The sequence below is a fragment of the Etheostoma spectabile genome, chromosome 15 (genome assembly GCF_008692095.1).
Source record: "Etheostoma spectabile isolate EspeVRDwgs_2016 chromosome 15, UIUC_Espe_1.0, whole genome shotgun sequence".
Lineage (NCBI taxonomy): Eukaryota > Metazoa > Chordata > Actinopteri > Perciformes > Percidae > Etheostoma > Etheostoma spectabile.
The window spans coordinates 9,877,838-9,899,673 of record NC_045747.1 but is presented as its reverse complement, the minus strand read 5'-3'; the positions used below and the strand labels follow the sequence as shown (position 1 = coordinate 9,899,673).

At 40.1% G+C, this 21,836-nt stretch overlaps 2 protein-coding genes across 4 annotated transcripts in view; both read right to left on the bottom strand.

The window, feature by feature from the left end:
- The window catches only part of LOC116702864 (cytohesin-1), a 41,049-nt gene extending 29,317 nt beyond the window's left edge, over window positions 1–11,732 (bottom strand). The window contains exon 1 of one of the 2 annotated variants that reach the window (XM_032537360.1): window positions 11,505–11,732. In XM_032537360.1, the coding sequence (XP_032393251.1) occupies window positions 11,505–11,523 (19 nt within the window). In that variant the 5' untranslated portion in view covers window positions 11,524–11,732. Of the gene's footprint in view, window positions 1–6,452; window positions 6,535–11,504 lie in introns of those variants that run through there. The other variant, XM_032537358.1, reaches the window with a different exon arrangement.
- Window positions 11,733–12,703: 971 nt separating this feature from the next.
- Window positions 12,704–21,836, bottom strand: part of usp36 (ubiquitin specific peptidase 36) — a 16,493-nt gene continuing 7,360 nt past the window's right edge. The window contains exons 6-20 of one of the 2 annotated variants that reach the window (XM_032537623.1): window positions 21,407–21,474; window positions 20,508–20,578; window positions 20,318–20,400; window positions 20,099–20,210; window positions 19,863–20,003; window positions 18,728–18,828; window positions 18,498–18,636; window positions 18,030–18,392; window positions 17,381–17,605; window positions 16,820–16,944; window positions 16,052–16,717; window positions 15,609–15,838; window positions 15,179–15,367; window positions 14,969–15,084; window positions 12,704–14,874 (exon numbers count right to left, since the gene is read on the bottom strand). In XM_032537623.1, coding sequence (XP_032393514.1) covers window positions 14,743–14,874; window positions 14,969–15,084; window positions 15,179–15,367; window positions 15,609–15,838; window positions 16,052–16,717; window positions 16,820–16,944; window positions 17,381–17,605; window positions 18,030–18,392; window positions 18,498–18,636; window positions 18,728–18,828; window positions 19,863–20,003; window positions 20,099–20,210; window positions 20,318–20,400; window positions 20,508–20,578; window positions 21,407–21,474 — 2,761 coding nt within the window. In that variant the 3' untranslated portion in view covers window positions 12,704–14,742. The remainder of the gene's footprint in view (window positions 14,875–14,968; window positions 15,085–15,178; window positions 15,368–15,608; window positions 15,839–16,051; window positions 16,718–16,819; window positions 16,945–17,380; window positions 17,606–18,029; window positions 18,393–18,497; window positions 18,637–18,727; window positions 18,829–19,862; window positions 20,004–20,098; window positions 20,211–20,317; window positions 20,401–20,507; window positions 20,579–21,406; window positions 21,475–21,836) is intronic. The other variant, XM_032537624.1, reaches the window with a different exon arrangement.

Sequence of the window (21,836 nt, the reverse complement as noted above, 5' to 3'; positions counted from 1 at the left end):
CCATTCTTTAGAAAATAGCAATAACACCTGTCCGTTGGCATAAAACCTAGCCCATTACAAACCTGTTGAATATTCAAATAAAATCACAGTAGGCCTATCCCTTGAATCGGAAATCAACACAAAAAACTAAAATTTTATCTGGCCTTACAACACGTTATGGTATTTTGTATTATTCCCTGTTTATTTATACTTTCAATTAGCCCATATAGACATTTTGACAACCACTATATGGAAATACTACAGCTCTATTGATTGTTGTTTCCCTGGTTCATGTAAATAATTGCTTGTCAGTACACTGTATTTATTACACAACTGTGTTGAATCACTCCAAGACTACAACCAGCCTACATGCAGTTGTGTCATGTGCCCATCAACACACAGTAGGCTATGTTCACATGTTACGCTGCCTGTGATCAAAGGTGCATCTGATGGCTGCTCCAGTAAGGTGGCATTTCTTGGCAGCATATTTTAGGGAAAATTGTAAGGGCAGACAGCATAGCTTCCCAGCTTCCTGTCCTCTTGTTCAAATGAATTCAAGTGAATAAATCAGTCTGCTGTTTGTATAACACCTGCTCGACTGTGCTGCTGTCAGATGGGCCGAGCGTGTCCCTGCCTGTTGATTAATACAGGAGAGCCAGGAAGAATGCTGCTCTCACAGCCAATGAAAAAAGCCAGGAGATTACACCTCCTCACTGTGTTGAGTAACCATCATGAAATCAGGACCAAATACTGTGATTCACCCCTTTTTCTGAAGACCATATTGGCTTAAATAGTACAATCATCAAGACACCTAAAGCATAAATGCATAAACCCACCCTTAAAGTGCCCTAGTCGGCATGGCCACATCATTGAGGGGCTCAGCTTCAAGCTGTGGCTCATGAATGCCTCAGTTGTGCTGCCCAAACTCAACAACTGACAATGTAGTCTGTGTGAAGTGAACCCTGTTCACACAAAGTTTCATTGTTAAGAGTTCATCTATTCCCCAGAACACAGCTGTAAATCTGTGCTAAAGAACCCAGAACTAGTAAAACCAGAGAGCTGTTGGACCTTTAAATGAAAAGATCATCAGTTGATATCAACATGTTGTCTGCAGTTTCCTGATCAACACAAAGACATGTAGAACTAATCCTTGAGTGTTTATGCAAACCTCAAACCAGCGTCATACTAGATTATGAAGAGTAAAAAGGGTTTTGTTCTTGCATGTTAAAAGATGCAGCTGATTATTAGTTTCAATGAGATGGATACATTCCTCAAAAGGACAAAGTTCCCTTATGTATTCATCTTTGTTGTTTATAGGATTTTAGTGCACACTTTTCAGGATCCTTCAGTTTGAAATCAACAAGAACACCTGGCAACTTAAGGTAATACGATAAAGGTTACAAAAACATATATCAGCACCTTTCAGACATAGTTTGGACATTACAAGACTAGATTGGATAATACTGGCTAGTGATACTATTGTTTTAACCTTATCAGTGGTATTTTCCTTAAGGACGTGATTACGCTCTGTTTGCAATGAAGAAATGTTAGATTTGGTTAGACAATCAAGACAGCGCTTCTATTGACAACTTTATAACAGTTAAATCTGCATAAGCCAAAAGTAGCTCACAAACAGATTTCAACCTCCCACAAGCCTTGGTCATATTATGAAATAGCGGTTGTTTGGACTTAACATACTTTGTTAAGCCTGTTGGATTACAGTGTCGCTTAAAGGGACAGAGACAATTCTGAGGACTAATCATGGCACTCATGTTTGAAAGGTGTTCCATCTTTCTCTGTCTACTGACTGACCATCTAATCAGACCAATTTTCGCTAATCAGCAAATCAGCATGAGAGAATGTGTACTATGTTTCCTCCATGCAGGTCAATGATGTTTCATAGTACTGTATTTACAGAGGGTTTACAGCTCAGGTAGACACCCCTGGCTTTAAATTCTGAAATATAGTAGATTCAGCACTTCATGGGATTGTCTTGCCAAATTGGGGGACTTAAGGTGAAATTAACGGTCAAAACGGATGCAGCAAAGGCCAAGTTATCCTGACTTTTAGTTTCTAGTATGAGCAAAGCTCCAAAAACACTGGATCACAAACTTCCCAAAATGCAACTTGATAGTCTCTCTGCTAGTTTGGTAAATGGCCGTATCAAACTCAAACTCCAGGCTCCCAGTTTATAATGCAAACTTTAGTGGTTATTTTCTCAAACACCATCTAAAGACAGCAATACATTAAAATACAAGTGAACTGATTTTGATGTTTAAAATCAGTGGAAGGACCCTGTTAGAGTTAGGGGTTAGTGTTAGGACTTGTGTGACGGGTTCCAGCTGTATATCTGTAAATCTGTGTTTAAATAGACTGAATTAGATGGGAAAAGTGAGAAAATAATCTTTTAACCATCCTATGAGAAGAGATGCCAAGAGTGACCCCTGCTGATCATCTGCAGTTCTGACAGTCAAACTGCAGAAAAAAAGAAAGGGTGTGTAGAGAAACTTTGTTTAACTGCGTTCCATACACAATATATTGACACACATCTCTAAAACTAACTCTGAATGATAACATGACTTGCAAAGGCAGAGGCATATTGAGCAATAGGAGGTTTGGGGCAGCAGTGCTCAGTCCGTAGGGAGTTGGGTCGGGAACCAGAGGGTCCCTGATTCAAGTCACCATACAGAGTGTGGACTCTTAGCTGGAGCTGGATTTGGCATAAGCTGTAGCTGGAGTTTTGTTGCTCCATGTATCATATCTCATTTCACAAGCTGATTCTGAAACTACTGCTTTCCTTTTACGGGGGCAGTCAAAGGTAATGAGACCTTTGGATCAATCTATCCTGTACTTTCTCGAATGATAGGGTGTGTGCAGACCTGTCGATTAATAACTGACATGAGTCATAATATAAATACAAGAATATCTAGCTCTCGTGTCACTTTTCTCATATGGTTGTGAGAGAAAAACACTGGGTGTGAAATGCAGAGAGCTCCTGCTGAAGTCTGACAGCCTGTCTAGAAGTCACTTTTCCTCAGGCTAGATACGTTGCACTGCATTCATTTCTACAGTTGACATCACCCCAACAAACCTTGGTAGACTACAGGCTGACAAAGCATTTGTTCATCTGTAATTTCTTATGCATACAGTAAGTCTGAATAACAAGCAGTATTAGGGAAAGACTACAGTAAATAAAACCTCTCCGATTCATAGATGGATTGTGTCTGCAAGCATTGAAGCTTGATAAGTTAGAGGCCAGCATGTTCACACATTTATTTTCATTTTTCATTTAGTATACATGAAAGTATTAAGAAAAACATTAAGTTACAGTTTACATGGGCCTAACTCAGTTTAAAAACTGGTTTCTAGCAGGTTCCTGTTCTGCAGAAACATAGAACATAGAACACAGTTACGGCACATGAAGACAGAAACACAAATACAGACAACTAAAAACAACAATACAGACAGTGTAAACAAGACTTGGACAATACATGAACAATCACTGAGTGCAAGTGTACCTGTTGAGAAGAAATAGTTTGTATGCCTTTTATTAATTTGTGATGGACGGTAATGTTCTGATGGGATGGGGAATGCCATTCCAAACTTTGGTGTATGTATGAAAAAAGGGTTTTTGACCATAGATATTCAACAATACGAGTTCCATTATGTCCCAAATACCCGAGATAGCACGTTATTTTCCAGTTCAGCAGCAAACGGGCTACCACACCTGTTCATTTCATGCCATTTCCTCAAGAGAAAAACCAAGAAGTCAGAAAAAAACAAATCCTCCAATGCAGCCGGTATGAACTTTTTTGGCTTACAGTGCTGTGTGGGTTTCACCTGCTTCTGTTTTGATTCCCACCACTGACTCTTTGAAGCAGCTCACTAGCAGAGCCTGTCTCGTTCAGCATCCAAAACACATCAAACTGTATTACCAAGTGAACGTTATCTTTTTTTCATGTAAATGTACACAGGAGCTTACTGATCAGCTAAGCCTTATAATCAGTGTGTATTACTTTATCATCATACAAAGTTAGAGGTTTGCATCCCATAATTATAGTTTACAACTTTGAGGTTGAAAAACCCCTAATAAGTTGTAAGGAAATGATCACAAGAAGGGTAACAATTATTATTACAGCTGTTCTGTGACTTTTTGATTTAGTAGAATTTAGTTTTTAGGAAAAGCTTACTGCTAACAAAGCTAGCATCTATACTAGCAGCCTGAGGATTATGTTGCTAATGCAACATTCTACCTTGTTCACCTGTGATACTTTGTTGGATGAGGAACAATATAAGTCATTTGACAGCTTGTTATGTGAATCCGATGTCCTTGGTCTAATTCTTGTCAATGGAATTGTGTAGTTTTCTGATTTGTAATCACTATTGTTGCCCAATATCACAATTTCTTCCTTTGAAAAACCTCAAAGGCAATTTGCTGACAGCCTTCATTGGAAGTGTGCTTAGCCTACTGCATAGTATGTAGTATGTATGTATGTATGATAATGATGGCAGAAAATATCAGTTACAGACGATTTGACCAGCTGATTTAGCAAATATTCAAAACACTGGCTGCTGCTGATGGACTTGTTTGTGCTCCCAAAGACATCCAATTGTCTTAAGTTGCCCCTTGGGGCCCATTTCCACGACAGAAAAGCAAAGCCACGGGCACAGCTGCCTGACAGCACAGACGGCCATCGTAATCACACTGATATTAATCAGCTAAGTTACTATCACGTCTGCTTTGGGCGATACACTGCCTGCTATCAGTCCCAGCCTGTGCCCTGTTGAGTCACACTTACAGTGACTGTGAAAGTTAGAATCACAGTAACATTTATAGTCTGAAAGGGCACTGCCATTCCACTGTAGTGCTTAATTCATATAGATGCAAAGGGAGAGTGGCTAAGAAGACCGAAGCAATCAATTTGTGTCCCCTGAGAAACATAAAGACTTTGGGAAATAACACGTCACTACATGAGGTCAGCCGGTGAGGCAGCCAAGTGACTTTTTTCAAAAACGTGTCTCTCATGTTTGCAATTGTTTTTTCATGTCAAACAGCATTTGGTTATATTTCAGGAGTGATTTAATAGTGCTGCTGATACAATGTAAACTCGCTGGATGACCATTCGATGAGTCACACATGAATCACTTGCATGATTCACGATTAAAAACAGAAACACCAACACTCTCAGAACACTGCCCGATCTCCGCCCACCACAAGGGGTCCAAAATGTAATGGCTGTCATCACTACATGAATGTTTTTAATACAGTTTAAGAAAAAAACTGACACTTGCAGGCGGGTGACAGCTGGAATTAAGCCTTTGGGAATGCTTTTACTGGAGGAGGAATATTCAAATGGAAAATCAGTGTCATATCTTACTAGAACTTTTTCCTCAATTTTACCCAATATGTCAGAGCCATTTTTGTTAGCTTGACAAAATCTGGAAAACATTGCTGTCACCATGACAATCCGGATTACTTCTGCCTTGAATATCCCACACTAAAATAAAGTCCCCTCTTTTTCGCGCTGGTCCGTGGTGCTGATTTAGGTGTTTTGAAATCACTGAGGCAGCACCATTTCCTCTTGCTACGCACTCAGTCAGCTGATTCACCACAACCCAGTGAAGCCGCTTTGGTCATGTCAACACTGTCTGCCAACACAGTTTCAAATACTCCCAATGGGAACCTGTGCACCACCCTGCAGTGTAGCGTAATAGAGATGCAACACTTGACAACCAAAACTAACATCATTAGCTCCATCGCAGATCCTGTTTTTAGTACATGATAAATCTGAGCACAGATGGTTAGAATAAAGGCCAACGTCTTAGCCAGCTCTACTTCTGGTCTATCTGTAATTAAACTGGGAAGCACTGAAAGTTGTTTATCTACGTTCAAGAGGTGATCTCAAGTAAACCCAATCCCCGTTATTGAAGGACTACTAGTAACAGCAAGGCATTTTCATGCACAGCCGAGCAGGGTATTGTAGGACCATGGTCACTCTATGTGGCTGTGTTTTTACCCTGGGTTTCAATGTTGCTAATACAATATGTGGATCTGCTACATGTGTGAACATTAGTTTGTGAAGTCATCATCAGCAGTTCAATTCAGTTTGGCGGTGGATAGTGTGTGAGACCTGTTGGTGATTACATCTTCTCAGTAAGTAGTAACATTAGCTCGCTCCATCTCTCAGTGTATTTGCACACACAGAGGTTTAAGTAGTGCTTAATGAGAGAGCCTCCTTAGCAACAAGAAGCTCCCTCTATTTCCATCCAAATGTTATCATCTCTGGTGGAGCCATGTGTTTGTGCCAGTGGTCATTGGTCACACAAGCATGCACATGTACACATACTTGTGGTTTAAAATGATCTATTTTAAGCTATCTTACAAACCATTTGCTACAACACATTCCAACCAACAACCAAAACAGACTACAACACAGTATGTAGTATTATAAGGCCTATAGTGTTGACTTTACCTGGAGCTTGGTGGAGCGGCTTCACAGCTGGACATAAGAATGTCTGAAGGCTGGACACACAAAGTTCACTAACTGACCCCATAGCTTCAATGTGTAAATGTATGTGTATGTGTGTGTGTGAAGGTACGTCTCCGTTAGTGGCTGTGGGAATGCTCCCTCCTGGCAATTCCGATTCAGATGGAGGCAAAAGGGAAGTTGAGGAGGCCCAGGCTACCTGCTGTGGCTGAGAGTCCCTCCCAGCTCCCAGCCGTTCAGTCCATGTAAGACACTCTGTTAGGTCCTGTGCTCTCTGTCACTCTGCTTCACCTAATCCCCCGGCTGGATGAGTCCTCCTCTCCCCAGACAATCTCTCACACTCACACACTTTCTCTTCCGCCTTGAACAGAATGTGCAACTTGCCAGGATGCTGAAATCACTTCTGCTTTCTCCCAGTTCCCCTTTTGTGGTGGTGTCTCAGCTCCTCTATCCTCCTCTGCTCTCTCTCTCTCTCTTTCTCTCTCTCTCTCTCGCTCTCTCTCTCTCTCTCTTCCACTTGCACTCTCTTGCTACTTTCCATACTAATTCAAGTAGATATTCTTAGACACAACAGATTGCAAACACACATGGAAAAGTCAGGTTGTATTTTAATGTATTAATGTACCTTAAGGACAGATCTCTGCTTTCTATTACTTTTTTGTTTTTGCCTGATCAAATTTAGAAACAAAGGGAAAATCAATTAAAAAAGCAATTAAGAAGAAAGTTTTACTGTGCATTAGAATCATGGCGACCTATCAGCAGCACGTTGCTCTGTTTTGTGCGGTGCAGTGTTGAGTTCCATCTCTACCCTCTGTTGCTTTTTAGCTTCTGGTCACTCCATCTTTTTTGGCTTCAGTAGCCTAGTACATAAAATCAAGATTTTATTGTTGCTTGGCAACGGGGTGGAGAAATCATTTGCTCCTGGGCAAAACACTGTGAGGTTTTTGTTTTGATTAGATTATATCTTCACACGCCTATTGAGTTTTTTTAACACAACACACATTTCAAGGGCCTTGAAGCCACATAACACAAATGGGGCTTTTACACACATACACACACACAAAATTAACTGGTCAAAATTAACGCCAATTTTATTTTGTTTGGATTTTCACATCCTCTTGTGGGGCAAAGCAGGAATGTTTACCTCCACTCTTGAACTACTGCCACTCTAAATTAGCCTACCTGCCAATCACACAAAGTGTCTCTCACTCTTTAATAACAGCCCATCTCATTCATTCAACTCTGCCCTCCCTGTCATCAGGGGCATGCATGTCAGCAACTCAGGCTAGGTGGCAATTACACAACGCGACAAGGTAAATCTGACACAATCTGCATTTCTACAGTCTGCATGGCAATGACATCACCTCTGATTTAACAATCATTGCCCAGTTCATTGCCAGAGGGCAGATTGCCTCAGAGGGACCCTTGCATGAACTGCAAAGTCAGTCCTGACCACTTCAAAATGCTGCAGCTGCAAATCACCCAGAGGAGCAGCTCTGTCACAGGAGGATCAGCAGCATGGCGAAGTCAGCACAAATGTTTTCCTCTCATTTTTAGTATGCATATTTGCTCCTTCCACAAGGCTCCATGTTACCTATCTGAATAAGAGTGTGTTGTCAGCAGTCAGCTCCAAGCTCTGCACCTGCAGAGTATTAATAAACAGACAGACAGACAGACAGACAGACAGACAGACAGATAGATAGATAGATAGATAGATAGATAGATAGATAGATAGATAGATAGATAGATAGATAGATACAAATTGCAGCAGGAGTGGGTCTCCCTTTTGTTTATAACATGTAACACTATTTAATATTCAAATTAATCGAAAATAATATTTTTGGTGCACAAATATTCACATGAATGCTCAGTTCAATTAACTGTGAATACTGCAGTCAAACTACATGGGAAACATTTTGCCCACTATAATAGTATACTATATATAAAACTCCTCCAATCCACAATAACATATTTCTAATTTAGCATTAATACTGTATAATCAAGATTTCTTACAGTTTTACAGCTGCTCTGTAGCTGATCCTCCAATCTCTACCTCTAGGTGGAGGTTACTTATTAAAAATAGAGCTCCTAATAGCAATCAATACATTGTTGCATTACAACAATATCTGGTGCAGCCACATGTGAGTAGATCATGAGGAAAACATCTTCCTTTAGCACATACAGTGGCTGCTGAAATGTTGTTTCCTCTGCACAGTGCTGCATACTGTCTGTAGTCTTCCCTTGAACTGGAACCACATCATCACTTCAGTTGAGCTGTTATGAGTATGCATACATGCCACCAGGTGGACATAGCATGTAACAACACATTTACTCTTAGTTCACCAAACAGGCCAGAAGGACTCACTCACACACCAAGTGCAGTTTACCTTATAGCAGATTAAATTGGAACTTTACGTAGGTTGAACAACCTGCGTACATGTACCAACTCTGTAAGCAGAAAACCTTCAGCGGCAAGCGGTCTATATGAGATTCTAGAGAAAATCACTTATATGTTTATCTTCAAACAGTCTTATAGGTAGGCAACTTTTCTATGTGATGAAAGTCTTTTCCCATTTGGGTAAAAAACCTACAAAGAGCTTGCTCGTCTGTATTGGTGGAACTCCTACGTAGCAGTACACCGTTGGTTTCACCTCCAGTGACTAAGAACTGGCTAACAGCAGAATAAGCACCTATGCTGGAATACTCACCAGAATAAAGCTTAACAGGCTAAATATGGATTGAATGTGTTAAGTAACATCATCCAGCACCCTAGCCAACTTTTGGTTTTAGCCGTCTCAAAGATTTAACATCCTCCCTTTGTATGCTTCTCTTTATCTACAACTCTTTGTATTGGCATAGATTTTATGATGGAAAACGTGAAGTTGAATTGTTGAATTATTTCTAGACTGGTATCTTGCAAGGTTACGTAAGAACAACTGCAACACAAGTGCAGATTTGAATTGACTTTGAAGTGACAGAATTAAACTTCTTATCAGTTTTATCTTTTTGTTTTCGTAACCCTTTTTTTTTCTTTTACCAGGAATAGCATACTATATGTCTGCATAAGTCCACTGAGACTTTGCTGCTGCTGTTTTGACAGTTTCTTTCGAAGAGTGGGCTTTGAACGAGAGAGAAGCTTAAACCTGGAGTAAACCTGTCGGATCACATGGTTGAGAGTGACAGTATACAGTAGAAAACAACCCATTACAGCCCAGCAGCAGCAACTATTTTTCAAACTGAGGGGAGAGATGACACCCATAACCACAGCAACCACATGTACTTGTCACTATAGTGCACCACGCCTATAAACCAGCACACGGTTTCCTTTGTGTGCACAAATTTCATTATGCAAAGGAAAACAGAACTGCACTGACAGGTGCAGGTGGGGCAAAAAAGCACAAAAAGAAAAAGATAAACCAGTCATTTTGACAACATGTAGCCTTTGAAGTTAATCTTGAAACAGAATGCACCCAATGAATCCCAAGATAGCTGGTTTAGGGCACCTGCACCTAACAACATCACAGGAACAGAGTCCAAAAAACCCAGTATGGTAACCCCGTCTTAATTTTTAGAAGGTGATGCTAGATATGACATTGCAAAGCTGTAAGATACAGAGATTGTTTCCAGACACACTGCAAATGCATGTGTCTACTTAAATAATAAAATAGAGGAAACACACCTGTGCCAAAATAAAAATAAGTCTGTTGGAGTCAAGTCTTGACAGTGGATGGATTATTTTTGTATCCTCTCTCCTTCTCAGACTTCCATTATGCTGAACAGACAGGGTGCGTAGGGGCAGAAGAGATGACTACTTACTCATTCAGATCCACAAGCCACTGATTTGACTAAAGCAGGTGTCAGGGACGGAGAGAGTTTTATTTGAATGCTGGGAGCTTTGGCATGTCCTTCCTCTTGTGCCTCACACTTGTGTAGATAATTACATAATTTTTTTACTCTTCTTGCAAATTGGAAGAAACTGACAAGGGAAGACGACTGCACATAAATAAGACTATGCCTTGGAGCCAAGAGCAAAAACTCTGTATGCAAGAAGTCACTTCTGGACCCCGTGTGCCTTATGTATTTTAAAAAATCCAAATCAAAAGGCATAAAATAAAATTATCTCAATTTACATCTTTTACTTCTTCTACTTAGATATGTTTTTTTTTTTATCCTTAAAACAAATCAATCAATTGTACTTGTCACATGAAATAGTACCAGGTACAATTCTAGTGAAATGTTGTTTTGTTCTAGACTGTTATCTTACATGGGTATATTTATGGGACTCACAGAGAGCAATGTGGGGTACCAGCCCTCCCTTCTTTCTACAGAGCATCAGTTTTGCAATGAGGCCATTGCTGGCGGTTCTATTTTGAGATGCATTAAGCTCCCAGAAAAACTAAACTGCTAAATAATTGAGATGAAGAATCTATCATTGCCTAAGCTGAGGCATCAGCTTGCTCATCATGGCCTGACATCATCATGGGGGACATGATGTCAGGACATTGAACTTCCTGTAAGTTTTTTAAGGAGGCATTTTGTAAAACTGTGTAATCTGAAGAGCCTTTGTGCCAGCATGGTATAAATATCTGTTTGCAAGTTAATTCCCATAAGAGCTGTAACTTTTCTATCTTTCCCTGCATTAACTCTACTGTGTAAATTTGTGGATTTCTACACTGTCCACCATGCAGTCACAGCTGCAGTGTGATACGTAATAATTCATCATACAAATAATTTGTATGTCCTTTTGGCATTGGCAGTGAATACTACAGGAGACACCTGTTTTTAAGATGGCTTATAAAACCCCAACATGGTGGGCTACTTCATATCTGGTGAGTACATTTCAATTAAATCACTGAGAGCAGTATGAACATCTATACTTAGTAGACTGCATGACATGACATTTCGGTAGACTTGGCACAGCAGAGCAGGAACACCGTGGTAAGATATGCTGAAAAGACACTGTACACTGCAAGGGGCTCCGCTTAAAGCGTCCACAAAATGCCAAACAGTCTATGTAAGAGTGTAATGAAGACTAACCGTGATTCTCCCCCTCCATCCTCGTGGTCCTGATGCTGTTGAAGGAGTCACAGACCGGGGATGTCTCTCGCCAAGCGCCCGCAGCAATCCGGATACCTTCTTCTTTTCCTTTCCGGTCTCTTCTTAGCTCTCCCTTCGTTTATCTCCCAGGTATCAACTTAATGGCAGGCTCTCTAAATATGCTATCTCACTCTAAGGTGGTACTTTTTTTTGCTTGTTGCCGTTTTGTTTGTACCTAGTTGCCATTTAGTGAGTGTCTGCCCATGTTGGCGTAGTTGTTATGCATTCAGAGAAGCCGGTGCACGCTAGCCCCGCCCATCCCAGATGTGATGTCACGCTAACTTATCTGTCACGCTAACACTGGAATGCTCGATTTAACAAATTAACTGTCTGGAGTATACACACACATATACACACACACACATATATATATATATATATATATATATATACACACACACACACACAGTATATGTAGAGTATACACATACATATTGTATTTATGTTTAAGGTGGGAGTCTAAAAGATACAGCCTAAGCCTGAGATTTTTGTTTTTTCACACAAAGTTAAAAAACAACAAAGAAACAGTTTTTACCCTCAGAGTCCACAATAAATGAAACAGGGCGGGAAACTGCTGGTGTGTTGCTCTTTTAACCCACAATAAATCTAAGTTGTGAACACGTTTTTTAAGTTGATGAGGCAAACTTCTTAGCAAACTACTGTTGTCGGCCACTGGTGAATTAAAGTACTCTTTTAGCTCTGCCATATTGTCTGGGAGAGAGCTGGGCAATTTGCTGCCTGCTGAGGTTGAAAACGACCCTATGAGAGCAGTAAGAGTGAACCAAAGCAGTCAAGTTCTTGGACAGACAGGTAAACAATGAGCTGACACGCACAATGCAGAGCCAAAAGGAGCTGCAGGTCCAGTTGATAATTCTCTGTGAGTTCATCACCTTGTATTGTGAGACATTATTATAAAGTATTAAATATAGCTGCTTTAAAGTTTCAGAATCTTTTCATCTCTGGCTAATCAGTGATGTCAGTAGGTGCTCGGCCTCAGCTTTCAAAAAGAGAAAATACCAGTTCAACTTCACTGAATGGGGGCAAGGTCAGAAGTGTAAGAATCCCTCAATTACAAGCAAAAAAGAAAAAGAAAAAAACATTCATTCAAAGCAGCAGAAGACAGAAAATACACAATCCGCTCACAAAAGTCACAACTTTATTGCACCTTCATAACTATAGTGTGGTAAGAGCCACTTTCATTATGAAAGGTCTCTTCCCTGGTCAGAAAAGGTGGTGCAAAATATACAGCCATCAATGCAAACATTGAACTGTCCATTCACATTGGCAAATGTTCCTTGTGTCAATTTGAGTCACACCCTACGTTGATTTCACAGCCGACAAACGCGTCCTATGAAAATTAGACTTGCGTAGTCTATCTTGTACTGTACACACTACAGTGACATAGGGAAGGTCTTGCATGAAGACAGACAACTCTTGGACACAAATGAGCACATTTGCAGAATAATTCTCAAGTTAACATCCACCAACTGATCTGAGTAGTACATTAAAGATCAATGTCTTTTCATCTTTAAATTATATATTTATAACATTAAATCCTATACTTTATAGCCAATTCAAGGCAACATCTCTAGAATGAAAAGAAATGCAGGGGCAAATCTTCACAGCATTGGTGGGAAACGGATAGCACAATATGGACTGTACAGGCTTCTACGCTGGCAAAGCATTTTGTTATAACGTTAGTTTCTCTATGCATCTGTGCCTGGGTTGGTGCAAGATGATCCCATGTTTCCACACCTGAAATACATAGTATAAAACCGTTTCTACAGGATGCAAAATGGAGAGGGACTACTCTTGATATGAAACAGGGGAGTCTGATCAGATATGACGGTGTGATACAGGATGTCTTGGTTCCTGAGTCTTAGCCCAGTTTCTAGGTGACCAGCATGAGCATCAGAAAATTGCATAGAGATACAAGGGGGAAATAAATTATTAGCATGTGGCAGTCCCATTCTAACACAGCGCCTTAAGTATAAGATGTAACCCCTTTATTTCAGTATATTGGTGGACAACAGTTTGTGAAAGGTCAAATCTCCACATTGAAAGCCTCTGAACACCGGACTGACGGGATGAGCTACATAGTTAAATAGCTGCACAGTAGAAAACAATTATTCCTCCCTACAAGCCCGACTTCTACTCTGCAAATGCACATTGCACTATGAGTCAGAAAATAACAATGTCCAGATAAACATATAGATACAATGAAACTTATAGAGCCCAGTGTACTGTTCATCAATGTAAACCCTTCCACAAACAGTTAAACTGTTGATACAATTCGGCAGAGTATACTTTTGAAGTCTAAAATGTATCCCCATTTGATCTGAAATTAAATAAATTTTGTTAAGGAGCAAAATATAGCACAACTAAAAACAAAATTCACCTTAGTAAATTTTTACAAATTTCAACATGCATGTTAAGAAAATAGTGGCAATTTAAAGCTTAATTTTACCAACAATATGCAGGCAAAATTTGGTCCTTAAAAACAAGCCACGTGGCACAGACACTGCAGCAAAATAAAATGTCGGCGGATAAAGGTATAAAATAGGAAAATCATACAGAAATCTAAAATAGTATACCCTAATGTATGAAGAATTTGGGATCTTTATAATTTTGTATAGAATAATTTAAAGATGTTAAAACAATTCCAACTAATTGAGCTTGTATATCTGCCAAAGTATGCTCCATAGATGGTGGACAGTTTCTAAAACAAGACAGCCAAAGTGTTGCACATATACTCTTATTCTTAGCCTACCTATCTCTAATATGGTAAACTGTATTTCATTTTAAAGTGGCTCAAGATTGTTGGGGCAATAACCAAGGCTCAAAGACGGGCAACATATAGTTATTAATTTGACATGGAGGTGTGGGGGCTTCTGTTAAATACTGCAATATTAAAAAAGTGGATGTGAATTTTTAATACTGAAGCCAACATTTCATGTTCGTTTACAATTGAGATAGATGGGGCTGTCAGTCAGACTGTCCATATAGTCGGTACTGCTTTGAAACTGACTCACACTTAAGGACTTTGTGCCTCAACATGACATAAGACAGAGGTTTAAAAAAAGAAAAAAATAGAAGTGAGAAAAGGTACAGAAGTTGGGTATACAGTATTATTGTCTCGATTTCCAGTCAGCTATGACCTCAACAGCAATCTGGACTCTCAGCGACGGACTCCAAAAACTCTTTTCCCTCCAGGTGTTACAGACCATTTGCTCCGCCTGTCCTGGATTTTCTGGAAGATGCTGCTGCCACTTCGCCACTTCTCTCTTTTATAGTTTTTCATTTTCTTCACCTGTTAATTTGTACAAAAAAATGGGGAGAAGTTGAAATCGAGAGACAGACACAATGGGACAAGATTAGCTGACCTAAATAAAAATGTCCTTTACCTTTCCCCTGTCAAAGTCTTCATCCCACTCATCGATCACAGTGTCAAACTTGGCGTGACGGACATCTTCAGCAGCATCTCTACTAATAGCAGAGACCTCTCCATCCCAACTGAGGACTAGATAAGACCAAAAAAAAAAAGGCATATGAAAATCATTTTTTTCTACAAATTATTGCCATAAACAGATTTAGATCTATTCTCTGCTTCTTACCGTTTGCTCCGTAGGCCTTATCTGTGGCGTTCCTGAGCAGCTCCTCTACCACCCCACTTGTCTTTTTCCCATCCCAGGCTACAGGAGCAGCACGGCTTGGGTTGTCTCCTAACTCACTTCTATCAGCCGCTGGTGCCTGTCTGCGCTTGTAACTGTCCTTCACTTGGCTGTCCCAAAACACCACTGTGGCTGGATTTCAACAATCAGCAAAACATTGATTAAGTCTGGCATTCTCAAAATGTAGTGAGTCATGCTCTCTTAGTATAATTGTGAAATGACAGGTCACATAAATGAGGCTGAAGTGTTTCTTTGGCAAATAGCTCTAATCAATACCAAGCAGTAGTATATATGTTCTGTGGTATTGAAACAAAGCATTAGTAGAAATGCATGTGTATTTTTTTGCATGTACAGTGTGTGCACGCTCACATACCTGTGCTTTGTTTACCGATCTTGCCATTCTCTGTGGTGGTCTTTTTGGAAGGGGGTTCCACTGCCTCAGGCTCATCGATCTGCCCGTCTGAGCATCGCCTGCTCTCCTCCCAAAGCGTCACCTCTTCTTTTAGCCTCTTCTTGTTTTTCTTCTTCACTTTTAACTTATTTTTTAACAGTATCAAATCTTCCATATCATTCTGAATGACTGCTGCCTTCATCTCAGAAGTGCTGTTGGGAAAAAGTAAGTTCATTAAGTTTATTGCACGCAGGCTGCATTGTGGGAGTTTCTAGAAGTCAACTGGTTGTTATAGAAATAAACATGTGCATTTTCTTCCTAATTTTGAGCACAAAATTTACTCAGGGCAGCAGTGTTTGAACAGAAATGAATATTTGGGGGAAAAAAAACACGTATAAATAAAAGAATCATAAACTTCAACCCACGTCTCTGATGCAGAGCATGCTGAAGTGTCCTGACTCTTCTTTTTCTTCTTCTTCAGCTTTACAGAGTCCCTTCCCTGTTCTTTCTGATTTGACTTAGACTGCGTTGGGGTTGTGTTAGCTAACGGAGGCTTTTGCTTAGACTGTTCTGTATCAGGATGGAATGTTAGACTCCATATGCCACCCTGACACCAATCGTCCTCCTGGTGCGATGTATCCAGGTGTGACGGGACACACTCCCTCGCTAAAACTTTCTCTCCATCTTCATGCTCCTTTTTTCGCTTTTTCTTTTTCTTCTTCCGCTTCTTCTCGCTGGCTGATTCGACATGGTTGGCCAGTGGCACTGTAGCTGTGGATGTCATCGGCTCTGCGTTGCCCTCTACCTCAGAATGCCGCCGCTTCTTTTTCTTCTTCTTCTTCTTTTGGTTGACCTCGTGACCTGAAGTGCCGTTGAGGTCTGGTTCTTGGACCACGGAGCTGAAGTTGTTGGAAGACTTGGGGCTCTTTGGGCCGCCACTGTGTAGCCCGTTGGTTTTAGGAGAAAGGCTGGCATTTGGTTTTTGCAGTGTGGAGAGAAGGGACTGTTTCTGAGAGCTCTGCTGTTTGAAGGATTCACTTGAGTGGGCAAAAGGCAATGATTGGACTTTGGATGAATGGAATGGAACAGCTCTGGGAAGAGAACAAGAGAAAACATCTGGATTTACTCTGCCATTTTCATTTGAGACAATATTTTGTGCTTTTTCTATATGATGTGGGCTTCAGAATTCATACCTGGGAGTGTGAGTAGGTGAGGGCAAAGTGAGGGGGTTAAGTTGATTTTTATGCGTGGGGACACTGGACAGCTGGCGTGGCAAAGAGGGCAGAGCATCAATGCTGCTCGGTCTCCGGCTGCGAGCCTGCAGTTATCGACATAAATAAAAACTTGGTGGTCTAAAAAAATAGCCATGAATGTGACAAAAATAAGGAAGAGAATCAAATAAGGAAGAGGAAGATTAAACGGATGGCAGGAAAATATGGAGGGAGGAAAACAAAGAGGAAAGGGTATGGCAGAGAAGAATTAGAAATGGTTAGAAAAAAAAGAACAAACTAAGGGAAGAAAGACAAACTCTAAACATGTGCTACCTTGTGGTTGATTAGACAGGTACACTAGAGAAATAACATTACATAGAGCATAAAATGAGATTGTTTACTTGCCTTAATAAAACTACTAATTGAAATCAATGGTCAAATTTGGGATAGCAGTGTAGATTGAAGCAACAGGAAACCAAGGTATCATGAGCTTTCACTAAGACAGGAGAAGGTGCTGCTGCTGTGGATGGGAATGAAGTTCACCTTCTTGGCTGACAGGGCCAGTTTCTTGGCAGGGGGAGGTGACATGGTGCTGGTGGCTTCAGAAGTGATGTTGTTGAGCGCCGGGGGTTTAATTTTAGCCGTCTTCTGCTCCTCTGTGCTCTGAGAGCGCTCCACGCTCTTGGCTGGAGAGGGCAGGCCATTAGAGCCTTTCCGTGGGGTGGAGGGAGTCTCTCCTACTGGTGCACTTTTGGTACCCACCGAGTCCTGGCCGAAACAAAAGCAATCATACGCTGTGGTTATGCTTCTGCACAGCTACACTTGGCCTTAAACAGCTGTTATGCATCTCCTTAAACCCCATCATACAAATCTGTGCACAAAATATTGCAAATACAGTTTGCAGTATGCATCACATACTCAGAAAATAAAAATGTTGCGTTAAAGGTAGCTACATGATGTACGCACACAAAATAAACATAATACATAAAATTAGCATTTCATTGATTAATCCAGTGCTAAATCGGACAAAGAAAAAGATTTGTAGGTTCCAGGTTAGATGATAATACTCTTTGCACATTTCGGTCCACCAAGTCTTATCTAATTGATGTAATCAGATGTTTAAAAAAAATGCAGTGATCCTTTCTTTGAAAAAGATGTGTTTTTGTTTGTACTTTTTCAGGGCAAATATTACCTTTGAGTCAGTTGTGTCGGCAGAGGAAGAGTCAGACAAAGACTTAAATGAGGTAGACGCCGACATGCCTCTGCCCTCGCCACCTTGCTTTTTATCTCCCTCAGCCCTGCTAAACCCGTTGTTGGAAGGGGTCGGAGTGCAGCTGCGGTACTGCACTTGGCCCTGGGGAGACGGCTTCTTCAGCTTCTTGAAAGGCTCCTCGATAACTGTGGGTCCACCTGGCAGCTTTGGTGGACCATTGGAGTATGACGTCCAGTTGGAAAGTCTAGGCTGTGGCTGAGAGCTCACGCCATTTCTAGAAAAGGGCAGGCCCAAACCACCATCCATGGACTGGATCTTACGCAGTTGTGCAGGCTCAAGTTTCTGAAAAAGGAGAGTATTGTATTTAGACTCTAAAAAACTTCACATATACCTTCAGCCCGCGTACAGTCCACATGTCAGTGAGCCGGAGGTCATCTTGTCTCATACCTTTGTGACCTGCGGGGAGGAGAGAGGGCCATTCAGATTGGCCCTCTTTATCTGTTCAGAAGACACACTGTTCCTCCCAGGATGCAACATCCCCTGCTTGGTGGTCTGTCCATCTGCATTCCTCTTGGTTTCAGGGATCCTTCAATATACAAATAAAGACACTGATTTATTGATTGATATATTCAGAAAACACCTTGTTTGATCTTTTGCAGCACTCCCCAGTCCCTTACCTCAGGTAGAAAAGCACATAAGCCTGCTGGTTCAAGACTACTTTGATGTTACTAGAGTGCACCATGGAATCATTCATTTGATACCATTGTCCGTTGCTTGCCTAAGAGAAAACAAAAAAGAAGTACAACTTTAAAATGAAGCCTGCTGTGAAATGTATTTATTGAAAAAAAAAAAAAAAAGTTCAAAAACAGAAAAACAGAACACTAAAAAAGCAGGCTCAGTTAAAGCAGTTGCAGGCAGATAACCCGTTTCATTTGAGATCAGATTAGAGTATATAATACCACCACAGGTTTAAATCTTTAGACACCATGACAGTTGTTGATAGGACGATATATACTATGAGACAATAGGAATTTGTTAACAGTCGGTCTAAACTGTATAGCAAAGTCTGAGTTAGTTTCAATTTCTCTGGCTTTAGAAGGCCATTGTGGGCAAAGTTGCAGTTGCACATTAATAAGAAGGACTGCTTTGTGGCATTACTGGATTAATAGGATTGCAACTATGTGATATCTCCATATACTAATTCACTGGATTAGCCAAAAACAGACTACTATTTGAGCAGTTTATCAATTGAATTCCCAAGAAATATATTATATTTGGTTATATCTTGATAATGTGGTCTAACATAAATGACAAAATGACATATACCATGATAGAAGATTCTTTAGAGCTAGAATAAAAAAGAAAAGTTTAGGTACAAAGTTATGCAACTGAAATGATACAATATTAGAAAGAAATACTAATGTTACAACTAAATGTTACTTCTCTGATAAGCACTGCAGTTCTTGAACAGCAGTTTCAAACAAAACAAGTTGCTAAACCATTAAAGTTTTGGCCTTAAGGCAATTACATCTTTACAGCCATTTCACTATTTCTATCCATTATTCTACATGTTTTAGTATAATTCATGTAATATAAATCCACCAGTATGATGGAAGAAAAGTATAAGACATTTACTTTGAGCTTTTCCTTCTTCCTTTGTTTTTATTTTATTATGTTAATGTCTTGTTTTATTTGACCATATTGTCTGTTAATGTCATGTTTCTGAACCTGGAAAAAAAGATGGCTCATCTCAAGGTGTTTATACTCTGAATTTGACATAATTAAAAAAGGATGTGCATCCACTCATCTTACCTTGACATAGCAGTAGTAATGGCCAGCATGACAACTGTAGCCAGAGTGCACCAGAACAGCATAGAGGCCATACATAACAGGATCACCTGAGCTCTGAGACATGTAGGGGCGGATGTTCAGAAATTCTGGGTAACCAACATCCTGAAAAAAAGAAAACGACAGACAGAAATATGAGATCACTGAGAAATTAGACAGCTCTTTCAAAACAGCCAATAGTGAGAGAATTCCTTGTTAACCTTTGTTATTTTTCCTCCGCTAAAGTTGGCAAACCTCTTCAGTGAAAGGGTCAGTACATTAGATGTTCTATGGACTGTGAAGCGCTTGGTTGCTGGCACTTTCTTTTTGCACCTGGAGAGAAAAAAAGAAAAGTCTTGTTAGAAAAAAGATGTTCAATGTAAAGAATAAACACGCAACATTTTTTTTGATGCCCTGCAGATGTAAAATTGTGCACTTACTTGGCACACATGTAGGCATTCTCTCCACTTAGTACATCTGGTTTAACAAACAGTTCCAGGGCTCGCACAATGTTACCCGCTTGCTGACAGACAAAAACAGAAATGTGGTGTTGCTGAGGAAAGTTTTTGAAAATATTGATTTAATATTTCCATGGAAATAAAGGTTATTTTGACATCTTGTGCAACATACCCGAATCTCCAAAGCGATGTCAAGGTAAGGGTCATATGTGTCTGACACACTTTTACAAATAGAGCATTTCACTGAAAGACAGAATTTGAAAAAAAGCGTGAATCACTTATGTTTTTATGTTTTAAATTTTTTTTTTTTAAAAAGGTCCCATGGCATGAAAAATTCATTTTGAGGTTTTTTAACATTAATTAATTAACAAATGAGCAAAGTGGCAGTTGGTCAAGGCCACACCCCCACCCTCCACCTTGATCTCCCTCTCTCCTTAATAGCATTCAAAGCTACAGACACAGAAATGGCACAGACTAAGGAATCCTCATTGTGGGACTGGCTCTAGTGGCTGTAATTCTGCACCAAGGCTGAATTTTGGGAAAGAGACTTCAAATACAGTATTAGGGGACCACTAAGGTCTATATAAAAGCATCCAAAAATCAGTATGTCATGGGACCTTTAAGAAATACTATCTGTTAATTTAACAAGGTGATCAGTGATCACTGGAATGATTCACGCAAGCCTCTGTTCCACTTCCTGTGAACAGAAGATTAGCAAGAACATAACTGACTTTCAAACACTAAGGGGAAATTACTGTAAATGTAGCACTCTTCTAAATATTTACATTCAGACCATAATTTTTCAATACTAGACCAAACTGTCACCTGCAAAAAATATTTTTAATGCTGCATCTTAAAAACGGCATGTGTGAATGCAGCGTAAAGAGTATTGAACTATATCAAGCTGTTTTGGCAATTTATATTTTGCTGACACAGACATTAGTCTAGTCTGCTGGGTAATGGATCAATAGCGTAATACTAAAAGCCACAAATGTGGAAATTCATAAAAGTGCACAGCTCTGGAGCCAATTTTTTTTTCTACATTTCTGTATGTGAAAAGAAAGTCAATACCTCTTGACCTGAGGTAACCTCCAAAGATCTGGTGAACCAGAGTTGTGGCCTGGGTCTGCCTGTCAAGCCTACAGATAAGGGGGGGGGGAAATCATCAAAACAACATTCATATAAAACCAGGCATCCATCCACTTATTGCCACTCCTGAGCTCCAGCGACATATGCAGTATTTGTCACACACAACTTGTAACAAAATGTTTTGTCTACTGAGGTTTTTATTTTGTAGTCACTCCATGCTTAAGCCTTAAACATGCTTGTTAAAATCACCTTCTCTTAGTAATCTTCTACATCAGAGGCTCAGTCATGTTTAAAGGTGGATAACATGAAAGATGAGGTAGTCAGATGTAATATGATAAAGTAGATGAACAGCCTTTTAATGTGTTTTGCCTAATTATGTTATTTGTGTATGTATGTATGTATGTATGTATGT